The 18301-nt window shown below is 37.4% G+C and overlaps 1 protein-coding gene across 2 annotated transcripts; it reads left to right on the top strand.

Annotated features, from left to right (window-relative positions):
* The first annotated feature begins 5160 nt into the window (after positions 1-5160).
* Positions 5161-7575, top strand: erich2 (glutamate-rich 2). 2 transcript variants are annotated; one of them, XM_057857234.1, is made up of 6 exons: positions 5161-5294; positions 6690-6766; positions 6863-6981; positions 7053-7110; positions 7188-7259; positions 7320-7575. In XM_057857234.1, the coding sequence occupies exons 2-6, from the start codon at positions 6745-6747 to the stop codon at positions 7454-7456; spliced, it is 408 nt and encodes a 135-aa protein (XP_057713217.1). In that variant the 5' UTR covers positions 5161-5294; positions 6690-6744; the 3' UTR covers positions 7457-7575. The 2 variants fall into 2 exon arrangements, with proteins under 2 accessions (XP_057713217.1, XP_057713216.1); XM_057857233.1 differs by having other exon boundaries at positions 6690-6778.
* Positions 7576-18301: the final 10726 nt, after the last annotated feature.

The raw sequence follows: 18301 nt of genomic DNA, 5'->3' as shown, positions 1-18301 counted from the left end.
AATAGGGCCTTCGCACGCCTAGTGCTCGGGCCCTAATAATAATCCTTTGCATTACAATAGGGCCTTCGCACGCCTAGTGCTCGGGCCCTAATAATAATAATAATAATAATAATAATCCTTTGCATTACAATAGGGCCTTCGCACGCCTAGTGCTCGGGCCCTAATAATAATAATAATAATCCTTTGCATTACAATAGGGCCTTCGCACGCCTAGTGCTCGGGCCCTAATAATAATAATAATAATAATAATAATAATAATAATAATAATAATAATAATCCTTTGCAAAACAATAGGGCCTTCGCACGTCTAGTGCTCGGGCCCTAATAATAATCCTTTGCAAAACAATAGGGCCTTCGCACGCTCAGTGCTCGGGCCCTAATAATAATAATAATAATAATAACTAGCCCTGCAAGCAGGACTGACGGGCCCTCGCGTATGGCGCAACTCGGACGTCAAACAAAGTCGGAGGGCAGGCAGTTCGGGGCGGTGGCAGTCGACAACAGACAGATATCCAGGCAGATATATTGCATGTCTGAATGTTCAGAATTAGTGGGGAGAGAAAATGGCGACGGTCATGATGACTTTCTTATCGGACCCCTCTGCTTTAACAAAACAAAAGTGTTTATTAGGCACCTGAACACGGTCATTATGACTTTCCTATTGGACCCCTCTGCTTTAAGGAAACAAAAGTCTTACCGGAGTATAAGTCGCATTTGTGGGTGAAATTTACTTGATAAAATCCAACACATAGAACAGATATGTCATCTTGAAAGGCAATTTAATATAAAAATACAATAGAGAACAACATGCTGAAGAAATGTACAGTGTACAGTGCATAAACAACGAAATGCGAATATACTGTCCTCACCAGGACGCTACCGCTCGGTCCTGGCTATAGACAGCGAACTCCAAAAAGACAATTCTGGATGTCCGCATAATTTGTTGAATCAATTTGGTCCTCGATAGCAAACAGGTTCACATCACCGTAAAAAAATGATAATTACGTACTATTACAGCAATAATGTAACAGATTAGCATGCGTTCGCTAGCATTAGCACACCATTCAAACAACCACACAACTGGCTGTAAGTGTCCGCTCGCGGGTGGAAAACACACAACAACAGAAAAGATGATACACGCAGGCGTTGCCTCTGTAGAGATATTTTAAAGGCATAAACAATGAACGTAGGTTCGCAGCCGTCTTTCTCTCTCGCTAACTAGTCCACTCACTCACTCACTCACTCACTCACTCACTCACTCACTCACTCACTCACTCACTCACTCACTCACTCACTCACTCACTCACTCACTCACTCACTCACTCACTCAGAGCTACGTGGCTGTCTGTCTTCTTCTGGTGTGCGAGCGCTTATTCACGTAAACAAGTGCGAGTGCGCTCCCAGGTGGGCGTGAAAGCGCCACAAACTAAATGCATCCATTTCAATATAAAAAAGTCAATTATACAATTGAACATACATTGCCAAAGGCAGAACGCGAACGTGGCCATAGCTATTAACAGTTATTCAGATAACTATAGCATGCTAACAAGTTTACAAAACCATCAGTCCAAAACACCAAAATAACACGGGAAATTATATCATAATGTGTTAATAATTTCACTCACCAGGGGGCACCAGGCCTAATGGTTTTGTAAACCTGTTAGCATGCTATAGTAATCTGAATAACTGTTAATAGCTATGGCCACGTTCGCGTTCTGCCTTTGGCAATGTATGTTCAATTGTATAATTGACTTTTTTATATTGAAATGGATGCATTTAGTTTGTGGCGCTTTCACGCCCAACTGGGAGCGCACTCGTTATTATTATTTTTTCATGGCAAATGAAAATGGCCATAGCTATTAAGAGTTATTCAGATAACTATAGCATGCTAACAAGTTTACAAAACCATTAGTCCAAAACACCTAAATAACATGGGAAATGTTATCATAATGTGTTCATAATTTCACACATAAGTCACTGCTGAGTATAAGTCGCACCCCAAACCAAAATATGAAGAAAAAAAAACACGACTTATAGTCGGAAAAATACAGTAGTCTTTTACTGAATTGTATTGTCAAAAATAAGACACATTTGCTCCCCTGCCCAGGAAAGGGCCGTGAATGAAATGTCACCATTTTGATAACCTAACATCTCATATGTGTCATGAACATTCATTCATTCATTCATTTTCCATGCCGCTTTTCCTCACGAGGGTCGCGGAGGTGCTGGAGCCTATCCCAGCTAACTCAGGGCAGTAGGCAGGGGACACCCTGAACTGGTTGCCAGCCAATTGCAGGGCACAAGGAGACATACAACCATTCACGCGCACACTCATACCTACGGACAATTTAGAGTGCTCAATCAGCCTACCATGCATGTTTTTGGGATGTCTGACCAATTTTGAGAAGCATTCAACTTACTGCTTCGGCGTAATGGTCTCAAACGTGCATGTAGGTTTTTGACAAAAATGCAAGATTCAATCCATAATACCCGATTTCCTGTTGGGTTTGGAATATGGGTGCAAGAGACTTTTTGGAGCAGTTTTGCACAACGTATCCACTCCCCAAATTTCATCACTCTACGTCGAAAAAAGCTAATAGGACAGGCCTTTTTTAAAAATTGAAGGGGGCGCCACTGAGCCATTTTATTACATCTTTTGGCAATGTTGCTAAATTCATGAAATCTACATGAAGCCACATGTATGTGCACATTTTGGTGAGTTTTCGAGCATGTTCAGACCTTGAAATTTGCCATTTTGAGAGAAAATGCCGAGGGTCTTTTCACTTTCCTGTTTGGATACTGCAACATCAACGAAAACTCAATATTTTTCATCAGATACCTAAAGACATGTCTTAAGGCTCCCCTGATGCAGGTTTGAGATCAATTGATATTTTTCACCAGGAGGAGGAGCCTTTTTAGTAAAAAAGGGTGTTTCCTCTTCCCACAAGGGGGCGCCAGGCCTAATGGAAAATATTTCAATGCAGTCGTGTTCAGGTTAAGACACCTTACATGCATGCCAAATATGAAAAAGATTGGACCTTGTATCAGGAAGTTATTAATCATTTACTGAAATTGGCGCGTTGCCAAAAAAACACCCGACTTTGGTACCCCGCCCAGGTCAGGCCCGTGGACGAAAACTCACCATTTTCACAACTTAGTATCTCATATGTCTCATGAACACTTACACCAATTTTGAGGAAGATCCAACGTACTGGCTCGGCGCAACGGTCTGAAACGTGCATGCTGGTTTTCGCCCAAAATGCTATGTTTTTCAACATTCAATCCAGAATATCCCATTTCCTGTTGGGTTTGGAATATGGGTGCTTTAGACTTTTTGAAGCGGTTCTGGACAACGTATCCACTCCCCAAATTTCATCGCCCTACGTTGAAATACATCAAAGCAAAGGGCATTTTGAAAATTGCAAGGGGGCGCCACTGAGCCATTTTTTTATTTTTTTTGTAAACGTTGCCAAATTTTCGAAATTTTCGCGAAGCCGGATGTATGTGCAAATTTTGGTGAGTTTTTGAGCATGTTCAGGCCTTCAAATTGGCCATTTTCATTTGCCATGAAAAAATAATAATAATAATCCTTCGAAGAACAATAGGGCCTCGCACGCTGAGAGTGCTCGGGCCCTAATAATAATAATCCTTCGAAGAACAATAGGGCCTCGCACGCTGAGAGTGCTCGGGCCCTAATAATCCTTCGAAGAACAATAGGGCCTCGCACGCTGAGAGTGCTCGGGCCCTAATAATAAGTTGAAAATGAGCGTTTTTTGTTTTGTTTTGTTTTTTGTTTCCCATCATTGTTGAGGAGAATTCTAAATCAGGCTGCTGGCAGGACAGCTATACTTTTCGCCAAGATCATCATCCTTTGAATATGTTACAGTATGCCCGCCAGTGTCGTGCCAATGTAGTTACCCCAGTCAAAGATTTTATCCCCTGGGCGGAGCCATATGGAGGTAGATTTATGTCTTCATTATTCGATCAAAAAAAAAAAAAAAAAAGATGCTTCAATCAAAAAAACAACAACAATTGCTTCAAAAAAAAAAAAAAAAAAAGTCACTTCAATCAAAAAAATGTGTTTGAATGCAAAAACAAATTTGAAACTAAAATAAAATGCATTTGAAAACTGTTTTTCTTTGATTTTTTTTTTTTTTGATTAAAGTCAATTTTTTTTTTTGATTGAAGCAACGTTGTTTTGCGTTTGGGCCACATTTTGGCTGGAATATTTGTGTCTTTGTTATTCAATCAAAAAAATAAGTTGCTTCATACAAGAACTCAAAAGTTTTTGAATGCGAAAAAATATTTGAGACTCAAAAACTTGCATTTGAACACTTTTTCATTTAAAAAGTTTTGATTTTAGCAATCTTTTTTTGTGTTTAGGCCATATTATGGGCAGGACATTTGTGTCTAGCCCATTCAATCCTCCAAAAAGTTTCTTCAATCAAAAATAAATATATTTTCAAAAAAGAAAAAAAATCATTTTAAAAATAAAATTACGACTATTGTTATTGTTATTTTTTGAAAATAATATGCAAAGCAAATGACCGTCTAAGGTGCTAGTCACATGATCTGTTTGAAAAATAATTTTGACCCATTATAAATTATCTTTTTTTTTTTTGTTCATTGTATTCATTTTTGTTGTTTGTTTTCTTGCTTTACAACTTTTATATATACAGTTTAGGAAAGCCAATAACATGCAATGACACTTTTAGGCCATCAGGAGGGGGCCTGACCCCCCTGGCCCCCCATAAACTCCGCCTATGCCTACAATCCTGCACTTTGCTATAAATCGTTAAATGTATTTTTTTACGTAATGACAGTAATTTGAAATGATAATAAAAAAGGAAATCAAATTGCACAATAAACAAAATACATAAAAAAAAAAAAAAAACATTATAACGTTGCAGATACAAAACCAAGTTTTTTCGTTTGTTTTTTTTACAGTATTGATTCTCTGAACAAAAAAACACTGAATGGCTTCATCAGTATTTTAAAACCATAACCAGACATAACGCTTAATCATTTCCAGTTCAAGACATCTAATAACGTATGCATTTCCTGACGTGCTTCCTCAACGTTTTCCCAGTTGCAATATTTTCTTCAACATAGAGGGCAGTATTTAGTCGAAAACTCAAAGTTGTTCAGTTGTTATGGTAACATCACCGCGTTGCCTTCCACGCAACAGACACAAACCATAATAAGCTATCAAGTACATGCTAATCAATTCTTCTAATACTGGAGTTTATTTTATTAGAATAACATATGAGTGCTTCATTTTCAAGCATGGACAGGTAAGTAAACAGTTTTTGTTTCAGAAACAGTTTTTCTTTCAGAATCACTAAACAATGCTGACATGGTCAATTTAACTCATGAAAACAAAGGTGAGTCATGATACACTTAATGCAAGATTGTTTTAAACAAGGGCGTAGGTTTGTATAGGGACGGTAGGGACATAACACTGCCAACTTTTCAGGATGCTCATATTATCCCCACCAACTTTTAAGCAACCTTATTTGCATTATATAATGACTTTAGGGAAATAGGTCATTTCTTCCTATCTATCCTTCCCATCTTCCTATATGTTGTAAGGATAGAATTGATCCTACCATTATTAAGTGAATTACAGTACTTTATGTTCAGACTTACACTGCCCCCTTTTCACACGCTGAGTTTGCCAGTCCATTTCCCCTCTAAAACGCACGTTTGATTGGCTGATGAATTAACCCCCCCACACACACCCATTCACAGCCCGACAGAAATACAACATGCCGCTTCATGCCGATGAGGGATATTACAAGGTATTTTTTGCCAGCAGCAGCCACTGTAAGTAAAGTAAAAAGACGTGAATGTTGTGGAGGTGGGGAACACTCCACTAATTTCGCTACTGCTACAGCGCTTCAAGTAAATTTTACTCACTGAGATTTCTTGAAATAAGAACAGCTAGCTGAAAATAAGCTTAACAGACTTATTTTAAGCAAAAAGTTTGTATATTTAGTCTTAAAAGAAAAACTTGTTTGTCAGAAATGTTCTTAATTCAAGAATATTGTTCAAAACATTATTTGAAATATTTTTTTTTTCTTGATTCAGGTGAAAAATGAAAAACTTTTAGATGTATGGGTTCAATACGAACAAATAGTAATAATAAATAATAATAATAATAATAATATTTACTTAAAGTAAGTGGAAGAATCTGATGCATTAATCTGTTAATTAGCCTTTAACACTCAAAAAAAAAAAGGTGGAGAAAATTATTTGACTAGATTTAACAAAAATGATCAGATTAAGACGTTATAAATTTGCAGTGTGAAAGTTAGTATAGGTCAATACGGATTTATTTTGCATTAATCATTTAGCCTATCAATTAATTAGGTTCATATTAGTGAGAAATGTAGCCCTGACCCCCATTCACCAAATATGTTTAGTCTTATTAATGTCTCGTCCCCAGCAAAAAGTGTACATGCAGGTTATGCTGTTATTTCGTCCCTACAAATATTAAGACCAAACCTACGCCCTTGGTTTCAAAGGTATAAGTTTACCGTCAAGTAAATATCGAAATCTATAAGAATGTTTAATGTGGGATATTCCGACATAAAGTGAATTTAGAATGGCCAAAAAGTTATTGACTGCTCATACCACTAAAACTTGCACTTAATTGAACAGAGTTGAAAACTTAAGTCTGCTTTTAGGGTTGAACGGTGAGCACACTTCGGAGCAGTCTGGAAGGATCTCTAAATTCCAAAAATGAACTGTGCAAGCACCTCAGGTTCAGCAGCAGGTTGTTATCAGACAAATTCAAAATACTGTACTGTAAAAAGAAAGAAACACGGAGGGCCATAGTAACAATGGTGATGGTTTCTAGAAGAAACAACAACACCTACAGAAATGCTCCCGGCACGTTTGGAGAAAAATGAGTGTGTCCAAAACTCTAAAGATGATGCAGATAAAGACCTCGCTGTTCCAGTCCAGCTGAAAATTAAGGTGAAGTTGGACTAGTCTTGTTGTGGGGAACCTTAAACTTTCATTCACGTGACAAGAATGTCTACATTCAGTTCCTCAGTGCTTTGAGGGCAAAAGACCTCCAGCAGGCCAAAAGACTGTGCCGGATGAGTACGTTCCTGCTCGCTGCATCCATCCAACCATCCAGTGCTGTCAAAACTTACTCTGACTTAATGCTACATTTTCAGTTCTCGTCTTTGATCCACATCATCCAGAAGCTTCTGAGTTCCTCCCTCTGATCCAGAGGAAGCTGCTTGAGGGTAAAGGCAAAGCACATTTCTCAAAGTGGAGGCTCACAATGACACTGTTTTTCTTTTCAGAGAAACGCGCAAACCAGGATAGTGACGACAACGAATGCGATGACGACAATGACTCAAGTGATGAAGAATCATCTCAGAATTCCGAATGCTTATCCTCACCATCAGATGAGGATGCTGAAAGTGGGCAAGAAAGTTAGCTGACAAATACCATATCAATCTGATAATTACAACGCAATCAATCCTAATAAAATGGATTCCACCTCCAATAGGTAAGAGCAGCAGCACAGTTGGGTATGTCTCTAACTTTGTTTACATGTTTTCATGACACACATTGATAAGATAATGTATACTGAGTTGATCACTCAAATTTTGAAGTGAAAAAAAAAAAGAATAAAGAATTCCCTGCCTCATTCAAACTAAATGCTATCTCAACAACTTGTGAACTAAGAAGTAGAGGTAGATAGAGCAGGCAAGTAAGAGTAGTGGTACTTCAGAAATAATATTACTCAAGTAAAAGTAGTTATCGTAGTCATTTAGTCAAGAAAAAGTAAAAAAGCATTGGGTGAAAAGAATACTAGTAATGAGTAACTGTTTACAATGTCAATGTTTTTAAAACAATGGTATATTTTTTCTCAGCACGTCATCTGTATAAACTGTAATTATTATACTTATTACACGACCATATTAGGCAAAAAAAAGTACACAAAAAATTAGGGCTGTCAAAATTACCGCGTTAACGGGGAGGTAATGAATTTTTTAAAGTAATCACGTTAAAATATTTGACGCAATTAACGCACATGCCCCTCTCAAACAAATTAAAATGACAGCACAGTATCATGTCCACTTGTTACTTGTGTTTTTTGGTGTTTTTTCGCCCTCTGCTTGCCCTTGGGTGCGACTGATTTTATGGGTTTCAGCACCATGAGCATTGTGTAATTATTGACATCAACAATGGCGAGCTACTAGTTTATTTTTTGATTGAAAATTTTACAAATTTTATTAAAACGAAAACATTAAGAGGGGTTTTAATATAAAATTTCGATAACTTGTTCTAACATTTATCTTTTAAGAACTACAAGTCTTTCTATCCATGGATCGCCTTAACAGAATGTTAATGTTAATGCCATCTTGTTGATTTATTGTTATAATAAACAAATACAGTATTTATGTACAGTATGTTGAATGTATATATCCGTCTAGTCTTATCTTTGCATTCCAACAATAATTTACAGAAAAATATGGCATATTTTATAGATGGTTTGAATTGCAATTAATTATGATTAATTATTTTTTAAGCTGTGATTAACTCGATTAAAAATTTTAATCGTTTGACAGCCCTACAAAAAATTCCGACTAGAAAAATATACAGAAAGGAAACATCACCATTCCAAAGAGCATCAGTGCCCTCTAGTGGAGAAAATGTATTTCTACTATGGAATGAAAATCATCATATCTCCAGTTTTCCGTGGTCTATCAGTGCTGTATAAAAATTGGGAGAGAGGTTGAAATCGGGGCTTTTGACCAATTTTGACGGCTGTTCTACGTGTATCATATTTTCGGATTATAAATTGCAGTTTTTTTCCACAGTTTGGCTAGGGGTGCGACTTATACTCTGGAGTGACTTATGTGTGAAATTATTAACACCTTATTGTATCATTTCACATGTTATTTTGGTGTTTTAGAGTGACACTGATAGTTTGGTAAACTTGTTAGCATGTTCTTTATGCTATAGATATCTGAATACCTCTTAATAGCTATGTTATGTTAACATACCGGCCACATTCGCATTTCGTTGTTAATACATCATGTAACATTATCATACTGTACACTTATTCAGCATGTTGTTCTCTATTGTATTTTTATTTTAAATTGCCTTTCAAGATGACCCCAAAAATGCGACTTATACTCCGGTGCGACTTGTACGTTGTTTTTTCCCTCTTTATAGTGCAATTTTGGGCTGGTGCGACTTATACTCAGGTGCGACTTATAGTCCGAAAAATACGGTAATAGTTTTTTTTTTTTTTTTTTTCATGGCGCATAAAAAGATGTCACAGGATTTAAAAGGGGTTTCAATATCAACTTATTTTACCTCATAACAATGTTTATCTTTTAAGAACTACAAGTCTTTCTATCCGTGGATCCCTTTAAGCTTATTTTTAGCTAGCTATTTTTCTTATTTCAAGAAACCTAAGTGAGTAAAATTTATTTGAAGCAGTGGCAGATAATTTCTAGCCTATTTCTAGTCGATTTACACTGAAAACAAGGGAATTTAACTAGTTTTAATGAAGTGTGTTTTTTGCAGTGTAGAACAACTCTTGGCATCAATGTCAAAAATAAAGTAAAATCTAATATTAAGAATGAAGAGGAAAATTTGCAATGATTTTAGTGTAGCCCAAAGTAACGGAGGAAGAGTAGTGTTTCTTAAAAAGTAAATAAATAAATAAAAAAATTAATAAAGACTAGCTTTTCTCCACAAATGTACTCAACTACAAGTAAAAAGCACGGCATGGTAAAACTACTATTAAAAGTAATTTTTTCTACATAAACTTACTCAAGTAAATGTTACGTAGTAAATGTAACATGTTACTACTACCCACCTATCAAATTATGTCAAATAATAACGTTGATTTTTATCATATGTATTTAGCATATGTATTAGATCATGTTGAACAAGTGCACAGTGTTTAGACCGATCAGTTTTCATAATGTAGAAGGCAATCAGCAGGTGTTCTATTTTGAGTTCTTTTAACATTGCAGTGCTCATCTTTATGGGTTGTCTGTTCGCTCAACATGTGGCAAGAGAAAATATGTGTGACACCTGATCTAAGCTGTATCATTTGAGAGGGCTGAATGAACATAATGGCTGCTCGCTGCCTATTCAATGGACGAGTACACGTGTGGGGATGACAGTAAGGACACCAAGTCATCCCTCGCCAAGCGCCAGCCATTGTGATATCTCAGTGTTATTGTGCATGTCAAGGTTATAAAAAGGACTCCAGGTCAGCAGCAGAAAATGATGCGTGCAATGTTGTCAACTCATGAAGGTGAATATTATTGTCTGTGCTGCCATGGCGGAGGGAGAAGGGGTTGGCGTGTCTTTTACTGCGCACAATTCTAGGACTAGAGAAGAAATAATATGGCTGCATAACCTGATCGAGCATGAAAAGCCCCTTTCACAGGTCATTGTAGATCCAATGTGACCTCAGAATGGCACAGATTTACAGGGTTTCTTTACAGTTTTTCCTCAGTTGCTTTGGTACATTTGAACATCATTTGTACAATTTGTACAAATTTATAATGTCTTAATCTGATAATTTTTGTTAAATCTAGGGCTGTCAAACGATAAAATTTTTTAATTGAGTTAATTAAAGCTTAAAAATAATTAATCGTAATTAATTGTAATTAATCGCAATTTAAACCATCTATAAAATATGCCATATTTTACTGTAAATTATTGTTGGAATGGAAAGATGAGACACAAGATGGATATATACAGTGCATTTAACATATGGTACATAAGTACAGTATTTGTTTATCATAACAATAAATCAACAAGATGGCATTAACATTATTAACATTCTGTTAAAGCGATCCATGGATAGAAAGACTTGTAGTTCTTAAAAGATAAATGTTAGAACAAGTTATAGAAATTTTATGTTAAAACCCCTCTTAATGTTTCGTTTTAATAAAATTTGTAAAATTTTCAATCAAAAAATAAACTAGTAGCCCGCCATTGTTGATGTCAATAATTACACAATGCTCATGGGTGCTTAAGCCCATAAAATCAGTCGCACCCATCGCCAGCAGAGGGCAACAAAACTCCAAAAAACACAAGTAACAAGTGCACATTGCACTGTGCTGTCATTTTAATCTGTTTGAGCGGGGCATGTGCGTTAAGTGCATCAAATATTTTAACGTGATTAATTTAAAAAATTAAATACCGCCTGTTAACGCGATAATTATGACAGCCCTAGTTAAAGCTAGTCAAATAATTTTCTCCACCATTTTTGAGTGTTAAAGGCTAATTAACAGAATAATGCGTCAGATTCTTCCACTTACTTTAAGTAAATATTACTATTTGTTCGTATTGAGCCCATACATCTAAAAGTTGTTCATTTTTCACCTAAATCAAGAAAAAAATTCTTTCAAATAATGTTTTGAACAATATTCTTGAATTAAGAACATTTCTGACAAACAAGTTTTTCTTTTAAGATTAATTATACAAACGTTTTGCTTAACATAAAGTGCCTGTGACACGAAAAAGCACGTACATTTCATAATACACGTGGTATTTTATGCTCCTGAATGACATGGACCACTGTGATGTGTGAAGAAGCGATTGATATATTTATTCAATTTTTTGAATCCCACGCTACAAAAATGACAAACTTCCGGCTTAGGTCTTGGATTGAGGAAGAGGGCGCTGTGACATGTACGGATGAAGGAGTCCTCTTCACTATACAGCCGTACTGTTGTATGAGAAGGACTAAGGATTCAGCTGATTTTGTGGATTAATACGTTTATTGTTCGCATCACACCAGCCTAGACAGCAGAAAAATCTTGCTGTACAAGGGAGAGGCATGTGCGCCTTTTTGGGGTTTCAAAAGGTTCCCGTTCACCGGTGGATATTGGCCAAAACAAGCCCTACTACTGTGGGACCATGGGACTCACGAGGAAGTGAGTAAACATCGTGTTTTGTATTATGTCAAATACTGGGATCATTTTAATATGTAGGTGGCTTGCATTTTGTGGCTGACATGCTCCTTGTCCCTTCGGCCGACGACCGACTTGTCGCACATCCCCCGCCGGGAGAGCACTTACTCGGCTTATTGCCCTCTTCATGTGCCCGGTGTTCTGTCAAATTTTCCAACCGATCAGAAATTGCAACTTTGTGTTAAAAATAGTCGCAAATGCAGCGATTACAAAGTAAACACTACAAACTTTCTTTAAATAAAGGACTACTTACGTTTGATCATGGATGGGCATGTAAAAAGCTCTCCTCATACACATTAGCTGCACATGTTAACTGCACAACAACTGCAGCCGTTCTCGTATGACTCTCGCTGTTTACGTCTTCGCCGTGTAGTAAAGCATTATTTTGCCATATTTGTGTTGACCATTTGGCAGGTACATGCTCCTCCAACGTCGGCCGGTTTGCACGGCAGTCATTGTCCAGCTGCTTCCCCGGCGAGCTCTCCTTTCCATAGTAGCAGGGGAACGAGCTGTAAATTGATTTCCGCCGGGCGGGTTGCCGATCGGTGAAGACAATCGACAACCCAGTCCTCTTGTGAAATGAGCCGGGCTAGTTATGTGTGATTTTCCGCTTCGAAGACTTTGAAACATCACTCGGTTCGGGTTAGCATGTCGGCTAGCTGTCACGCCTCTTGGTTTGTTTACATTCTCCGAAGCCGGGGAAGGGAAATGACATAAGCCTGAATTAGGTGGCATAAAATATCGTTCAGAAGGTGGGACAGTAAATGTGAAGTCGACAGTTTTGACCATTATGGAGTAATTTTGCCATGTCGTCCTGAACAAATGCCTTTTTATTATTTCATATTCATTTTAGCACAAGACTGTTATTTGTCATGACCATCCTATTTATTTAGCTATTGGCGAAAAATACTTGGATAAAAAGAATATCCTGTAAAAATATTGGAGTACAGAGACTGAAACAATGACATTTTGCGGCTCTCTTCGTCACGTTTTCCTCGTTCTGAATATTCCGCCTCAACGGGCTGCATACTAAATCAGACGAAAGCATTCTCCCGCTGACGCCATCCACCTGTTGGGGATGCTAGAGCCCTATAATGGTCTGCGTGGCTAATCGGCAGATTGAAAGACTAATTTCTCGTCATCTGCGCTTTGCCAAATTGTTGTATATAGTCTCAAATTATGATTCTAATTCACATAATAATGCTATTTAAGACTTTTCTCCTGTCGTATGCACTTTAAAATAAGTCTGATAAGCTTATTTTCAGCTAGCTGTTTTTTTATTTTTTTATTTCAAGAAATCTCAGTGAGTAAAATCAACTTCAAGCGCTGTGGCAGTAGCAAAATTAGTGGAGTGTTCCCCACCTCCACAACATTGACGTCTTTTTACATTACTTAAGGTGGCTGCTGCTGGCAGAAAAAAAACTTCCGATATCCCTCGTCTTTGAAGGGGGCGAGGGAGAGGGGATGTTGTATTTCTGTCGGGCTGTGAATAAGTTTGTGTGTGTTGGGGGGGTCAATTCATCAGCCAATCAAACGTGCGTTTTAGGGGGAAAAAATGGATTGGCACATTCAGCGAGTGAAAATGGGTCAGTGTAAGTCTGAATATAATAAAAGTACTGTAATTCACTTAATAATAGTAGGATCAATTCTATCCTTACAACATATAGGAAAATAGTAAGGATAGATAGGAAGAAAGGACCTATATAACTGAAGTCATTATATAATGCAAATAAGGTTGCTTAAAAGTTGGTGGGGGATAATATGAGCACCCTGAAAAGTTGGTAGTGTTATGTCCCTACCGTCCCTATGCAAACCTACGCCCTCGATGTGCGCATATCACAAAAGCAGATTCACATTTTTGAGCAAGTTGAAATGCTTTGATACATTCATGCAAATTATTACACGAAGCAACACAATTTTTTGTTGAGAGGTCTAACAGATGTTTTTACTCGTTTTTGGGTACAGAATAAAAACTCAATATTTTCTCACAATAAGATTTTTCACCATACGATCCCGTTGTTTTTAATAATATGGAGTGCTTTACTGTACATAACACACAGTATATGCTTGTTTTACATTAAAAAGAGAAGAAGAAAATCAAATATTGACCTGGTGGTCCTTGCCCAGACTCCCCTCTACTTTTAATTTTACTTTCTTGGAAGAATCCACCTGCCACAGCCATTTACCAACCCATCACCATCACCATTTCGAGCAATGCGCAAAGGAGTATAACGAAACTTTTTTTTTTTTTTTTTAATAATTAAAGATGTGTCTGCGAGCCAGACGCAGCCATCAAAAGAGCCAGATCTGGCTCGCGAGCCATCACTTCCTGACCCCTGCGGTATGTGGTTGTTCTCATTTAAAAAAAGACATAACTCTCAAAAAATGGTTTATTTTAACCCTCCAAAAAATCTATTTTACTTTCCAAAACAGTTAATTTTTCACTCAAAATAGTTAAATTAACACTGAAATGTGAGTTGTTGAACGGCTTTAATCCAAAATTGACATTTAGTTCATTAGTATGGCATCATATGGTACTTGGCTTGAAAATAATGTTGGAGCCCATTGAGTGTAAGTTTTTGATTCAGTATGGTTAAATTTTTTTTTTTTTTTTTTTTAAAGCCGATGCATGACTACATTCCCAATGAATCTCCAAAATAAATGACTACAAGTACAGCAAGTATCAAACTCTACTGTTGTGCTATTCAACTGAGACTACACCATTTCAGATCCTCTGATATTGTCACATTGTTTTAAGAGATCCAAACAACAGCTGGTTCAAAAATTGCCTTCAAACACATGGACAGGAAATGACACACAAATCCATCAGACCCACCTGCCATTTGAGGTTTGATGGGAAAATATATTCCACTCATATTACGTGGTAACAGAATCATTTCACACTTCAGTGATCCACCGCAAATTCTTTGTGTGTGTGTGTGTGTGTGTGTGTGTACTTGATGTGGCTGCATCACAACCTGCAAGTCTATTAGTGTGCCGGCGGTGTAATGTCTACAGTACAGCATGTGCCTTCAGAGACTCTGCTTCACATACGTTTCCATATGATGAGCTCAGAGGCCATCTTGACAGGAAAAGAGAGCGCAGAAACAAAGGCAGCCTGACACGTTGTGGTCTTGCACGACCTCACCGTGCAATTTGTTAAACATCTATTTCTGTGATGTAGGTTCAATGAACATGTTGTTCACAATCTTGCATCATTATTAGGAAAGACAAAATCAAGCTCCAATTGTCATTTTAGAGTTTGTAATTTTTTTTTTACCATTTGCCACATATTGTTGTATATTTGGTCCACAAATGCTCGATGGTGTCCTCAAGCTTACATTTTTATGAAACATTTGTGTGGGTCTATCAGTGCAAGGCAGTAAATGACAAATTCATCCGCATGCTCATAATAATAAATGCAAATTACACCTAGAACGGCATGGAGAGGATAATTGCTCTATTATGTCTGAGTGTGTTCGTGTGTGTGTGCTTGTCAAGTGTCTGCGGCACAGAGAGAAAAAGGAGGGTGTTAGCAAATAACAGCTGCTTACGTCACATTCAGGCTACATAACAGGACAAAGTGTGATGTTACAAGTATCGATCCGTTGTTGGACACGGTTCTAAATTTCCGGTATGATTGCCAAGTAAGGCTAATTAAAGCGTATGATGTAAGCGATACTTAAAAATCAATACAACCTAAATCACAGACTGAGTATGGACTACAAAACTGTAGCCTCATTGATTCATCATACAGTACTGTCTTGCCAAACTCAGGTGTAGAGTTGGGCATCGTTTGAAATGGAACGATTCCGGTTCTGATTCCATGTTTCAGTTCTGAACGATTCTCGACTCCGATTCTTTAAAAGGCAGGGTCAAAAAAAAAAGACGCAGGGTAAAAAAATTTCTAGTTAAAAAATTTATTAGTTTATATTAATGTCTTAACTTCTCAATTTTTTTGAAAATTATATGAATTTAAAATGTATTATTATTATTTTCTTATTTGTTATATAATAATTATGAAATTTATGAATTATTTGAAATTCTTACAGGGCTATTTTTATTTTGTATATGGCAGAAAACACAGACAAGACTAAAAAAGCAGTTTCTGCTCTTGCACTCCTCTTTAAAATAAACTGCTGTATTTAAAGCCAAAACAACTGTTGTGTTTGATAGAACAATATGTCTATATGCTGCCATAGCAGATTCATGGCGCATTAAGCCCCCGAACTATTTTTAATTTGTTCGTTTTACCCTGGAAACCCCGGTCTACAGACGTCACGCAACCGCTTTTGTTTCAACCCAGCCATAAAACTAAGGTAATTAATTTTATTTATCATTCAACTGTGTCATTTTTAGCTTAGAATGATTAATTGATGTCTAATATTTTGTTAAAAAAAAAAACGTCTTAAAAAAATTATTCACTCGCATATTTTAAACTTTTAAACAAATGACGTCACAATGAAAAAAATGGTGTCTGTAAAAAAGTCACCGTTATCTACCTCATAACTATCGCTTGATTTTATTTTTTTTGTTACTGTCGCATTTTCTCCGATATGTGGGATGATAAATAATCGATCCAAACAAAGAAAAATTGGAAAAAAACGTTTAAAATAAATATGAAAAAGAACATCTCGACCACTCCTTGATGTCTGCGATTTCTGCATTGCGATCCTTGTTATATTACCATGTTTCACCCATAAAATCCCCAAAAAATCCAGCTGTGGCTTGATACTCAGCCATACATGCAACATGGAGTTTTTGGATCGAAAAAAGGTAAGTACGTGATAATATCTCGTTAAAGTCATGGTGTCTGTAATTCTGCTCTCGCGTGTTCTCACCTCCAGATAGGGTTTTGCTGTTTAAAAAAACATTTAAATTAAAAAAAAAAAAAAAAAAAAAAAAAAAAAGCTCTCTTGTTCAAAAATGTTCTTCCCCCAGAAAATAGAGATTTTAAGCTTTCCAATGATGTATCACACATGCATATCAGACAATTTTGCAATTTGGCCAAATTGGGGGTCTCAAAGTGGAACTTCAAGTGACCTGAGTGTTTTCGGCCATATACATCTCAGACTTTAAATGTGAACGTGACGAAGATTCTTTCACCAGGAGTGCACTTTCACAAAGATGTTTATTTTTCAAAGCTCACGGAGAAAACATTTACACATATTCTTTTGCCATACATGTACCTTAGCTGGGAGCTTCGACGAAGCATTAGTAAAAAGTCTTCTATTAATTACAATTTTATATAGATGTGGCAAAATAATAGGGTTTCCTTATTTGTAAAGCCGATTATTTTGTGATTACAGACCACATGCAATGTTTATGTTGTGACAATACCAGTTAGGCCAGTGAGTGGCGCTGTAGGAGTGTGTACGTATAATGCGGAGAAGAAGAGATGAGCGCGTCTGGCTCGGATATGTGATGTGATCCTATGTTTTCACTGCCACGAGTTCATTAAAAAAGTAATCGAATGCTTTATATGGCTGCTTCTTTCTAAATAAGCAACACAACAGACTCAAAAACAAAAATGCTTTAAATTCTGTTGATTTTAACGGAGGTGTCAACTGCTTTCAGATGGCGGCTGTTTAGTAACGCCAGTGAGTCTGTCATTTCGCATCTAGTTCTATATACAGGTGATATCGACCATAGCCCGACGTAATAATACGATTTATTCTCGTACTATTCCATCCATCCATCCATCCATCCATCCATCTACTGGTTAATTCGGGGTCGGATCGCTGGGACAGCAGAAGACAGACGTAATGTATTGTTTTACTTGCCTGGTTCTGACGGCGCGGCATGTCAAATACATAGCACTCAGCTAGCTATGCACTTGGCACTTGTATACAATGAAGCCAGTCGTGCATAATTGGTCGTGCAGCCACCTTTGCATGATATAGTTGTGTCGCAAATGTTGCACTGAGCTGACTGGTAATTTTTTTGTAAATTTAGGCCAAACTTTTGAGCACCACCGCACCGTGTCCATGGTTGTAATTAGCGATGCAACGGTTTCCGGTTCAAAGCCGAACCGTTCGGCTCGCCCTGTACGGTTCAATACGCCTTTATGAACCGCGCCTTTTCGGTTTTGCAATTAATGTATTCCGAACGCTTGTGGAATGAATTGATCGAGCTCTGTGTGCCTGTGTGTGACGTGAAGCACCGCTGTGGAGAAATTCCCGCCCCGCAAGTAAATGTCGGATCGCTGTCAAGCACCTGTGTAATAGAAGCCGAGTAACGCCCTCTCTTGCTTACGAGCGAAGTGAAAGTGAAACAAGAAAGAAAACAAATAGCTATGGCGAGCGGAGGAGTGAAGAGACCGAATTTTG

Source organism: Corythoichthys intestinalis, chromosome 14 (assembly GCF_030265065.1).
Source record: "Corythoichthys intestinalis isolate RoL2023-P3 chromosome 14, ASM3026506v1, whole genome shotgun sequence".
NCBI classification, from domain to species: Eukaryota; Metazoa; Chordata; class Actinopteri; order Syngnathiformes; family Syngnathidae; genus Corythoichthys; species Corythoichthys intestinalis.
The sequence above is the reverse complement of the archived record's forward strand: the minus strand, read 5'-3'. Positions and strand labels throughout refer to the sequence as shown.